The following is a 12,030-nucleotide window of genomic DNA, read 5'->3' as shown; positions in this document are numbered from 1 at the left end:
GAGAATGCTAAATATATTTTTAAAAACCTTTTAAATGTGTACTCTGTATGTATAATTAAGATGTTATAAGCATATGTTGGATGTTTATTCCACCATATTTTTCATACACATTTTATTCCTTTTTCTTAAAATGGTATCACACTATGGTTGCCAGTGCCTGGCATGTAGTTAGTAAATACTTGTTGAATGAAAGAGATGGCTTCGCTTGGAAGGTGATACTAGAGATGGGAGAGATTTTCACAAGGAGTCAGGAGCAAGCTTGCTCTGTAAGAGGAATAATTTGAGCAGGCATTGGGACTTCTATATTCCTGAGAATAATGATGGTGAGAGTTCAAGGATGAAATGAAGACATACGGATGAATTGGGAGTGGGGGCACTGAGGTCACATGTAGATAAATGAAAGCCCTTAAATATTTTTTTTTTGCTACAGGATAAAGAATATTGACATCTTGACTTAGGAAAAAATTCTGTTTGGCATCACTATCTACTCTATAGGTTCTCCCTTTCTGTCACTTTTATGTTGCTGTTTTGATGTGGTTTACTTAGAACACTTGGAGTGAGAACCAGAAACAAGAAGGTAGAATATTTATTAGGTACCTCTTCTAGATTTCTAGGAACCTGCCTGTGAAGAGTCCCTGCCCTCCTGATGTTTATATGGGGGGTGGGGGGGCAGGGATGACAGACATTGAAAGTTTCACTGATTGAACAAATATTTACTGAGTCCTAGCTTGCTTTTTTTTTTTTTTGCTGTACGCGGGCCTCTCACTGTTGTGGCCTCTCCCGTTGCGGAGCACAGGCTCCAGACGTGCAGGCTCAGTGGCCATGGCTCACGGGCCCAGCCGCTCCGTGGCATGTGGGATGTTCCCGGACCGGGGCACGAACCCATGTCCCCTGCATCGGCAGGCGGACTCTCAACCACTGCGCCACCAGGGAAGCCCCGAGTCCTAGCTTAGATGCTGAAGATAGAGCAGTGAATAAACTCACTTCATGGAACTTACTTTCTTTTTATATATATATATATAAATTTATTTTATTTATTTTTGGCCGCGTTGGGTCTTCATTGCTGCGTGCCGGCTTTCTCTAGTTGCAGCAAGCGGGGGCTACTCTTCGTTGCAGTGCGCGGGCTTCTCATTGCAGTGGCTTCTCTTGTTGCGGAGCACGGACTCTAGGCACATTGGGCTTCAGTAGTTGTGGCTCATGGGCTCTATAGAGTGCAGGCTCAGTAGTTGTGGCGCACGGGCTTGGTTGCTCCGCGGCATGTGGGATCTTCCCGGACCAGGGCTCGAACCCATGCCCCCTGCGTTGGCAGGCAGATTCTTAACCACTGCTGCACCAGGGAAGCCCGGAACTTACTTTCTAGTGTACACATAAGATATAAATTCATAGTGTTCCAGGTAAGTGCTGTGAAGAAAAATAAAGGAAGGAAAGGCACATTGGGAGAAGGCCTAGGTTGAGAGTGGGGCACTGTCCTACTTCTAATCTAAATCACAAATTTCTGTATCAACATTGTTTCAGGGACTGGATATATAGCAGTAAATTAATCAGACAAAAATCCCTGTACCTGTGGAGCTTATATTTTCATGGAAAGGGGCAATTCAAATATAAAAACTTAATTATTAAAATATTTCCTTGTTTTAAATGAAACAAGGAAATCCCACCTATATTTTATATTTGAAAGTTGATGTAAATTGTTACTTTTGGAGCTCTTCTCTTAAAATTAACATCAGTTTGTGATGGGCTTTGGCATGTGATATTAAAGAGTGTTTAACCTATAAATTTTAAAGTAAGAGCAGTGATTGATATGTTGCATCTTTGTCTTTCTTGTGTGTTCTTGGATAGGCAAGGAGTGAAGCAGGTAGGAAGAGCCAGTTAAGAGGGTATTAAGTATAAGGCAGGGAGGAATAATCCATGTTGAGAGAGAAAAAGACAGATCTTAATGCCATATCCTGATGGGTTCTAAAGAGGAGGATCTTATTCCCAAATTTACGATCTAGATGGGTGTGGTTTTAGGTGTACAGTATCAATTTGAAAAATAGTCCCTGTGGGGTGATGACGCCCCCCACTAAACTAAGGCAGTGGTATAAGAGTAATAGGACTGAGTCTAGAAAACGTTTAAGATTGGTTGTCAGTTCTGTTCTGAGAGATCCCTGTAGTCTTCCTTGTTTATCATTGTACGTGCTGCCCTGCCCCTGCCATGGTTAACATAGTGCCTGGCGAATGACTTGGATATAGATGTATTTATCAAATCTGATAGGCTGGAGGACATGTCAGGATGTTGTTTAATTTGTTATTATTTGGTGAATCACGGAGTCACATTTTCACATTTAGTATCAGTGTGCACTACTGTTGATGCCTGCAAGTCTTATTAAGGGATTTTTGTCCCTATGTTAAATGTTCCTAAACTGTTATATTTGTTGTATATTGGGCACTACTTTTTTATTTGTCAGTGTTTGGTACCATGGTGTGTCTTATGTGTTCCTGTGTTCCCTTTTAATGTATTGAACACTAAGAAACAACCTGTAGTGTCAGATTTATTTTTAAAGAAAGATAAAATAGTCCCCTGCAGGCCCTTTGGTTTTAGTTGCCTAGGACTGTGGCTTCCTGGTCCTCTGCCTTTTCAGTTTAGGTGGAGATCTGTATCGCTGCTGTTCAGGTAGGTGGTAGTTAACTAGTTGGACATCTGGATCCCATTAGCTATAGAGAAGGGAACAAGATCAAATAACTAACTACAGTGTAGCAGAAATTAAGTACAGTATATTCCCTTCCTATTCTATTTCGCGGGGGAGTAGTGGGGGGTGGGTAAATAGAAAGGGTAGCGGTGGGGGGGGTTGGTTGCATTTCATTTTCTAACACTGACAGCAGAACTCTGAGGGAGATAGGTAAACAAAAAGCCTGAGAGAGTCTTTGTTGGTCAGAGTGACCAGAAGTGTCAGGAGTGAATTACTGCCAGCTGACCCGCAGTTAGTGCAATCTGTATATTTGAGACCGTAGTCTGCTACAGAGTGAACTTGGAGTTTCTAGGTAATGCATTGTGACTGAGGGAACAAGCAATGTCAGGAATTGGTTGAAACTCGGTTAGTGTAGGCAGTCAAGGCAATATCCATGTGAACAAATGTGTGAAGGACCAGATTCTACTAGGACGTGTTTGATGAAGGTATTAGCTTATTAACAGGAGACATCAAGGCATCTTACAAATCCCAGCATTTTATCTATATAAATTATGGACTCTTAAATGGCTTTCATTTTATGTCTACCATGAATTTCCATGCTAATAAGAAATACAAGTAAAATACTCCTCCAGGTGTAGGTGAGCATACTATTGGGACTATATTAGTATAAATATTAGTACTTTAAAAGCAATATGTAGGGCTTCCCTGGTGGCGCAGTGGTTGACAGTCCGCCTGCTGATGCAGGGGACACGGGTTCGTACCCCAGTCCAGGAAGATCCCACATGCCGCGGAGCGGCTGGGCCCGTGAGCCATGGCCGCTGAGCCTGTGCGTCCGGAGCCTGTGCTCCACAACGGGAGAGGCCACAACAGTGAGAGGCCCGCGTACCGCAAAAAAAAAAGCAATATGTAGCAGCAGCACTCCCAGCCACATTGGAAACTACCAAAAGAAACCTGAACTTTGCATTTAAGCCTGTTTTTGTATTTGATTTTCTGGCCAGATTCACGTAGGAAATTCCAGTTATTGGAGACTGAATAAATTTTTTACTCTGGATGCTTCCCATTCATGCTGCCTCATTTTTTTATGCTTTCACCCACACTATGCCACTTCCCTCAGTCTCGTTCCCTATCATCATTCCTGCCTCTTTGCGAATTTAATATTTTATTTCCTTTACAGGTTAGCATTCAGGAGTAAAAAATAGGAAAGGAGGGTGTGCCACTCAACTGCCTAGTTGTAGGGAAAGGGAAAATCTTAAGCAAATGCTGGCGATTCAAGAAGCATGATGCTCTCAGGTTTGCAAGTTAATGGGTATAGGAGATAGGATACCATGGAGAAGTAGTCAGTTCACATGAAGATCATGAAAGGTCTGGTATACCGTGGTTTTCCCCCTTTATGAGTAGAAACCAAGTGAGGACAGAAGGCAAGAAAACCTGTTAGTCACAGTCTACAAAAGCTGTGATGAAGAGCTTTGTATTAGGACAGTGACAGTGGGCATGTATACATGGGAATGATGGGGATTGGGTGGCTAGAGGCAGAATTTGAAGGACCCTTTGATAGAATTGGATCTCTCTGAGAAGGATATAGAAATCTAGTATGACTCCTTTTAATTGGACAGTAGCTGTAGTGTCATTAGTTTTCATTCTGAGTGCTTGCCTAGTAGGTGATGATGGACTTACAGTGGGGTCTTATGTGGAAGGATAGAATTGTAAGTTGCATCATTGTTATCAGTAAAACATTTGGTTTTTGAATAATTAATGCTCTGTTCAAGTTAATCATTATACAGTATGATGGTTCCACGTGGACTTACATAAACACAGGAAAAAACTTACTTTTTTTTCTTTTTTCTTTTTGGCCATACTGCACAGCATGTGGGATCTTAGTTCCACGACCAAGGATCGAACCTGTGCCCCCTTGCATTGGGAATGTGGAGTCCTAATCACTGGACTGCCAGGGAATTCCCGAAACTTACTTTTTAAAGTACATAGGGATTGCACATACACTCAGATTACTTTAAGAGCCAAGAAGGCAATTTAATAAAGCAGCTAGGTGTAAGACAGCAAGAAATGGTGCAGACTTTGAAGTTTGCATGCTATACCTAAAGGATTCAGATTGAAAAAGTTTTAAAATCACTGTTCTATCCTGTCCCTAAGTAAGAAAGTACATATCCCCCCAGGCTACCAATCTTCTACCTTTTATATAAACAAAATGCTGGAATAAGCATTTTGATATATCAAGTTCTCTAATATATTTAAGGATTAGATGGTTTATTGAGTTGAATTGAATTTATTAAGTTATAGTTTGCACCTTAAATGAAAGTTATTTAGTGCATTAAAAGTGGAGATGAATGGCAGAGCCTGCTTAGTAGATATAGCTAAATGAAGACGCTTATACATTTTTCTAAAACGTTTATCGCATATTTACAGCAAACAGCTCTAAATTTACTGTACCTCAGCTCCCTAGATTATAGTCTGTTTATGTATACAGAGAGTTTCTTTTAAAATTGTCTTTGTAAATTAGGAAGTGGAAAAGGAAAGGAAATAGTAATTTCCTATTAGTGTGGGGAATAAGATTTAATTTCTCTTCTGTTTCTTGTTCTTAGATGGGAATGATGAACAACCCTAATCCTTACGGTTCACCATATACTCAGAATTCTGGACAGCAGATTGGAGCCAGTGGCCTTGGTCTACAGATTCCGACAAAGTCTGTACTACCAAATAGCTTATCTCCATTTGCAATGGACAAAAAGGCAGTTCCTCCTGGTGGAGGAATGCCCAACATGGTGGGTAGTAATCTGTTTACAAATTTGTCTTCCATCTGACACTTTAACAGAATTGTGTTAAACCTCTTATGTCTTCTATTATACTATACACACTAGGATGTAATGGATGGCCCCTGTGATTGAGGAAGCTTGTGCCTTCCTTCCATTTCACCTGGTGTTTTTTTACTTGCAGTATTGACCAGTAAGGATGCTGTCCAAATAGGAGCAAATGGGGCTGCTACACTGAAAGTTTTGGGGTCCTGCCATATGCAGCTTCTCCTTGTGAGCAATTCTTTTTGTAGGATACAAAAGTGGAACCTTTTTCCTCTTGGGAAGGACTCTCTGAAAAAGGATTCCAACTCTCAATTACCACATCTACTGATTTGTATCTGATGCTATAACACAGAAGTAACTTCCCTTTCAAAGTTACAGATTGTTTTTAACAGTGATTTTTGTTATGGTAAAATCTCCAAAGCTTCTAACGTTGCTATTTTTCTAAAGTAAAACTATCTCCATTTGTAAATGTGTCAGGTAGTCCATGTCCATCTTTGGAAAAAATTGTCCTATAGGAATTTTATTTCCTTTTCAGATGTTTTAGGTTTTTTGCTTTGTGTCCCATAGTCATTGAATGCCTATATTTCAGATACTTCACTAAGTACTGGAGACAAAGATGAACAAAACATGTCATTTCTGCCTCCAGAAATGTTTACTTTTTTATTAGGAAAAACCAAATTTCTTCCAGGGTTTACAGAAACTAATTTTTCACCCACCTGAAAGGCCCCTGCCAGCTCTCCCAAGAAGCTCTTCACTATTCTTCAAAACCTAACTTGAACACGCTCTTCACAACAGATCCCTTCCTTTCCCCCCCTCGCACTGGAGTTTACCATGTCCTTCTCTTTCTGTTTTCAGAAGAGTTGCTTCAGAGCAACCAAATACAAATACACATTTTAAAAAAATTTTTATTGGAGTATAGTTGTTTTACAGTTGTCCTTCTCTTTCTTTTGCTCTCTGTATGTTATACATACTTTGATTATATTGCTTGCTAATATAGCAATTTGTTTTCTTGTTAAATTGAGCTGCTTGTTGGTAGAAGTCATCATTTATCGTAGAATCCCCTGTGTCAAAAAATTGGGTCTGGTACATGGTAGACTGTCCTTAAAGGTTTTCATTGAAAATCTCCAAGTCCGTATTTATTAAGGAGGTAGCAAACTATGACACCTAACATCAAATGCATCTTTATTGTTTTATCCCTTAGGGCCAGCAGCAGACCCCGCAGGTCCAGCAGCCAGGCCTGGTGACTCCGGTGGCCCAAGGGATGGGTTCTGGAGCACACACAGCTGATCCAGAGAAGCGCAAGCTCATCCAGCAGCAGCTTGTTCTCCTTTTGCACGCTCACAAGTGCCAGCGGCGAGAGCAGGCCAATGGGGAAGTGAGGCAGTGCAACCTTCCCCACTGTCGTACAATGAAGAACGTCCTTAACCACATGACACACTGCCAGTCAGGCAAGTCCTGCCAAGGTGAGTGGGCTCAAAAGGTTTTTGTGCTCAGCAATTAATATTTTTTTTTACAGTTAGAGCTGATCACATTTTCTCTCTTCTCTTTTGAGACTCCTTACTGATAATGCCTTACTCTGTATTTAATTATGATAAAATTCAGAATCATTTTGTGAATGAGTATCTAGAGATGTGGTAGGAGAGGAAGCTTTAGATTCTTCCCTTTTGGGGTGATACTGACCTTTATTTGCCCCAGCATAGCTTTAAATATTATTGAGGGTTTGCTAACTATCATGTAGGCCAATACTAAAAGAATGTTACCCAACTTAGTACAATTTGTATGTTTATAGAGTCATTAGAAATCTGTGTGTTGTTTTTTTTTTAATTTTTTATTGGAGTATAGTTGATTTACAATGTTGTGTTAGTTTCTGCTGTACAGCAAAGTGAATCAGTTAAACATATACATATATCCACTCTTCTTTAGATTCTTTTCGCATACAGGTCATTACAGAATATTGAGTAGAGTTCCCTGTGCTATACACTAGGTCCTTATTAGTTATCTATTTTATATATAGTAGTGTGTATATGTCGATCCCAATTTCCCAGTTTATCCCCCCCTCCCTTTCCCTCGTGGGAACCATAAGTTTGTTTTTTACACCTGTAACTCTATTTCTGTTTTGTAAATAAGTTAATTTGTACCATTTCTTTTTTTTAAGAGAAATCTGTTTTTATAGGGTTTTTTTTTTAATTTATTTAATTTATTTATTTTTGGCTGTCTCGGGTCTTTGTTGCTGCACGGGGGCTTTCTCTAGTTGTGGTAGGTGGGGGCTACTCTTTGTTGTGGCACGCAGGCTTCTCATTGCAGTGGCTTCTCTTGTTGCGGAGCACAGGCTCTAGGCGCATGGGCTTCAGTAGTTGTGGCTCACGGGCTCTAGAGCACAGGCTCAGTAGTTGTGGCGCACGGGCTTTGTTGCTCTGCAGCATGTGGGATCTTCCCGGACCAGGGATCGAACCCATGACCCCTGTATGGCAGGCGGATTCTTAACCACTGCGCCACCAGGGAAGTCCCCAGGTTTTTATAATGTAAAGTAGATTGCACAGCTTTGTGGTGAAAAATAGAGGCTCTGGAAGCCAGACCACTTGAGTTTGAATCCCACTTTGGGTGCTCTGTGACTTTGTACACATTACTTAACCAGTTTTTGCCTGTTTTCTCAACTATAAAGTGGGAGGATTAATAACTACCCTATAGAGGTGTTATGAATATGCAATGAGTTAATAGCATTTGTAGCACTCATTATGTGATCGATAAGTTAGCTAACAGTAATATAAAAATATAACCTGCATTTGAAAAAATAATCATTTTTCTTCTTTTTAGTGGCACACTGTGCATCTTCTCGACAAATCATTTCACACTGGAAGAATTGTACAAGACATGATTGTCCTGTGTGTCTACCCCTTAAAAATGCTGGAGATAAGAGAAATCAACAGTGTAAGTGACTAAATCTTTTGAAGCTTTATATCAAAAGTATTCTTAGACTCACCAGTACAACTTGGTGAGATGGTAGAGTACCTCTTGATTGTGTGAAGTTTCTTTGACTGCCTAGTGCTATCACACTAGATTATTTCCACTTACCACTAACTTCATATTAATAAGGTTAGAATGGAAGTACTTATTACCTAAAATAAGATCCAGAAAGATCATTGCTTTGACATTGGGCAAGTTACTCTTTTATACCTGTGATATAAATATTTAGATAATTTGAAATTAATGTAAAAAGAAAGAAGAAAGTTTGAGATTATTTTTAGAAGCCTGGGGTGATGAGCTTTTCTTAGAGGAAAGACAAGTCAAAAGTAGAAAGTGCAGCCACCACACCTCCTTTAGAAACAAAACATTTAGCATTTAGGATTGAAAGATAAATTTGGAACTGTATATATAGCATGTTTTTAAAAAGTAATTAAATTCCATAAATTAATGAAGAAATCATAAATAGCCCAGTAGAGAATTGGGACTAGGAAATAGTTCACTAGAGGGAGGAAATACCAAAAAGTTCCCTGTTAAATTAAGGAATGAAATAAAGTACCATTTCTCTCCTGTCACATTGATAGAAATGATGCTACCTGGTGTTGGCTTTTGTGTGGCTCTGAGGCATTTCATACACTCTGATGGGAATATTGATACAGCCTGTGGGAAGGCTTTTGGATATTTTGGATCAAAAGCTTTTCATGCCAATGATCCCCTTTGACCAATCAGTTCTGCATCTAGAAATTTTTTCAAGGAAATAATGGGAAACAAGATGTGTGTATTTCATAATCACGTAACAATAATTTTGTGTTTAAAATTCACTCAGACATCCTAGTGTTTTCTTTCTCACCATCTTTAATGTTGTAATACTGTTTCTTTTGTTTTCTCTAGCAATTCTGACTGGAGCACCAGTTGGACTTGGAAATACTAGCTCTCTAGGGGTGGGTCAACAGTCTACTCCCAGCCTAAGCACTGTTAGTCAGATTGATCCCAGCTCTATAGAAAGGGCTTATGCAGCCCTTGGACTACCCTATCAAGTAAATCAGATGCCAACACAGCCCCAGGTGCAAGCAAAGAACCAGCAGAACCAGCAATCTGGACAGTCTCCCCAGGGGATGCGGCCCATGAGCAACATGAGTAAGTCTGTGTCCTCCTAGTGACAGATGTGATACCAGTTGTGTGTGTACATACCATGTAATATGCAAGGTTAACTTCTTTGTTTATTTTAGTCTCTGTGTGTGTGTCTATCTCTTTTATTGTCTCTCTTTCTCTCCATGTCTCCCTCTCTTACTTTTTTTGTTACATGATTAATTTTTTGAAGTAACTTTTAAAAGATTATAGTGTAGAAATCCCCTTGTAATCCACATACCAGAGGCAACTGCTATTGGTTTATATCCTTCTTAATCCTGTTATACATATATTAGTTTATATTTCTAGAAGTGGGATCCCATGTGTTATAACAGACTTATTTCTTTACACAATGTGGACATCTTTCCGTTTCCATGTCTAATGTATCCTTTTTAATACTTGTATAGTATTTTGTCGCATAGAACAGTGTGTTACAGGTGGACATTTAAGTTTCCAAATTTTTTGATATTTTAAATGCCACAAAGAAACTGTTTTGGCTCGAAGTATTCTTTTGGTAGTATTCTTTTGATTTGAAATGTTTGGTTATTGTTAATATAGATTTCTGCATATCTGGCAGCAGTAGTCGTTTGCCTTTGAAATAGTTTATCAAATACACTTGTTCTCCTAACCTCTTCCTATAATAAAACTGAGAGGGAAGGGGAAGTGTGAGCAGTGTTTTAATATCCTGATTTGGGGGTAGTTTTTATTCTCTAATTGTATGGTAAAATAAAGGAGATTTGCCCTATGACTATCCCTTTACTGTCAGGCAGTTGAACATCTAAGCAATTTTATATAAATTGTTAAATGCCCAGCACAGGTAAGCCCATAACTTTTAATTATTTGCCTCTTATTCTAAAATTGTTCTTGATGATGAAGTTCTTCTGTAATTAGACAACTGTCTAATTTGGAATAATCTACCATGCTTTTTCCTTTGAAACCCATTTTCATCCCTCTATTAGTAAGTGCAGTAGGCTTTAGTTTCTGCAAACTGTTTGATTCTAAATGAGAAAATTGGGCACGCTACTCTTGTAAGAATGTAAATCTTACTGATTTTTATTTTTAACTTAAGGAAATGTACACTATTTCATAACAAGCAATGCTAACTTGTTAAACAGTTATTGAGAAAGGAGTTTTAAAAACTGGACTAGAAACCGGAATGAAGAGCATTCCTGCCTTTTCAGGCTTGTTTTCAAGCTCTTATTTATTAAAAGAGAGATCTGAGGACTTCATGCCCCCCCTTTTCCATCTCCTTCTCTCCTTCCCCCTCCCCTCCCCTCCCCTCCCCTCCCTCCTCCCCTCCCCCTCCCTCCTCCCCCCCCCCTCCGACTTATGATTGCTTTTTTCCTCTCTCTTTCAAAGTTATGTAGAGTGCATCTTCCTTGAGCTTTAGGATCTTGACCCAATGCAGCTGTCTACCCCTGGCCTAGATTTTCATTTTTGTAATTGGTTGTTTCCCATTACCTTTTCAAGTTTCTGTGTATAATTACCAGTTTAGTTCTTGTCATCTTCTCTTGTATCATCTGTGTATTTGCATGTACATTTATATATACCCACAAGATTATTTGAAAGTTAACTAGCTTCTTGGATTTCTTTTTTCCCCTTTCTCAGTGTCTTTTTAAAAAATGTTTTAGGATTAAGATTAATCAGGTTTTTCCATTTCTTGTTATTGAGTTAACGGTGCCTTTTTGATGATAATCATCATTGTGAGCCAGTACTTTTAGAATACCTCAGATATTTCTTTGTTGTGTCAGAGCCCATCTTGAAAACTGGTGTAAAACAAACAAAATGTCATCATGGTTTCTTTTCTTCAGGCACAAGCCAGATAGTCAAAGGCCTCCTTTGAAGTAATTTTTCCTTTTATACCAAAGTCCTGTAATGCAGGGACATTCTCAGAGTTATAAATTTTACGTACCTGTGAGTGACAAGGGCATTTGAATAAAAACAGCATTCACTTAGATGTGCTGTGTGCTGAAAAAAACATACTAAAGGGGGCATGATCCCTACTTTTGAAACATCTCTAGTTTGGATGGGCAGGTAAGTGACTAAATAGGCAAAATAGCAAGATCTCTACTACGTGTATCAGGTTATAGAGACTCTGTAACAGGGAGGGCAAGAGGGAATCCACTCCAGAACTCCATATTAGAGCTTTTTACTGTAAGCCTTCCATGACCATATTTGACCACATTCTTAATCTTCTGGTTTCTATTGAATTCACTTATTCTGTAAAGATTGTGTTAGGGCTTAGAAAAAATACGTATTCTCCTATGGCTTAGGATTCCCCCTAGGGCTTTAAAATACACACACACACACACACACACACACACACACACACACACACACACTCTCACTGAATATTAGGTGCCTTGAATTCTTTTTTTGTTCATTTTCTTTCTGACTTATTCTCTCAGTGCCAGTAGTGTCTTTCTTCCTACATTTTTGTATTCTCAAGTGAATGCTCACTC

At 39.2% G+C, this 12,030-nt stretch overlaps 1 protein-coding gene across 1 annotated transcript in view; it reads left to right on the top strand.

The window, feature by feature from the left end:
• The window catches only part of EP300 (E1A binding protein p300), a 73,827-nt gene that overhangs the window by 23,720 nt on the left and 38,077 nt on the right, over positions 1 to 12,030 (top strand). The window contains exons 3-6 of the mRNA XM_060164565.1: positions 5,267 to 5,446; positions 6,681 to 6,942; positions 8,294 to 8,407; positions 9,332 to 9,577. Coding sequence (XP_060020548.1) covers positions 5,267 to 5,446; positions 6,681 to 6,942; positions 8,294 to 8,407; positions 9,332 to 9,577 — 802 coding nt within the window. The remainder of the gene's footprint in view (positions 1 to 5,266; positions 5,447 to 6,680; positions 6,943 to 8,293; positions 8,408 to 9,331; positions 9,578 to 12,030) is intronic.

Source organism: Lagenorhynchus albirostris, chromosome 11 (genome assembly GCF_949774975.1).
Source record: "Lagenorhynchus albirostris chromosome 11, mLagAlb1.1, whole genome shotgun sequence".
NCBI classification, from domain to species: Eukaryota; Metazoa; Chordata; class Mammalia; order Artiodactyla; family Delphinidae; genus Lagenorhynchus; species Lagenorhynchus albirostris.
This window is presented reverse-complemented; position numbering and strand designations above follow the sequence as displayed.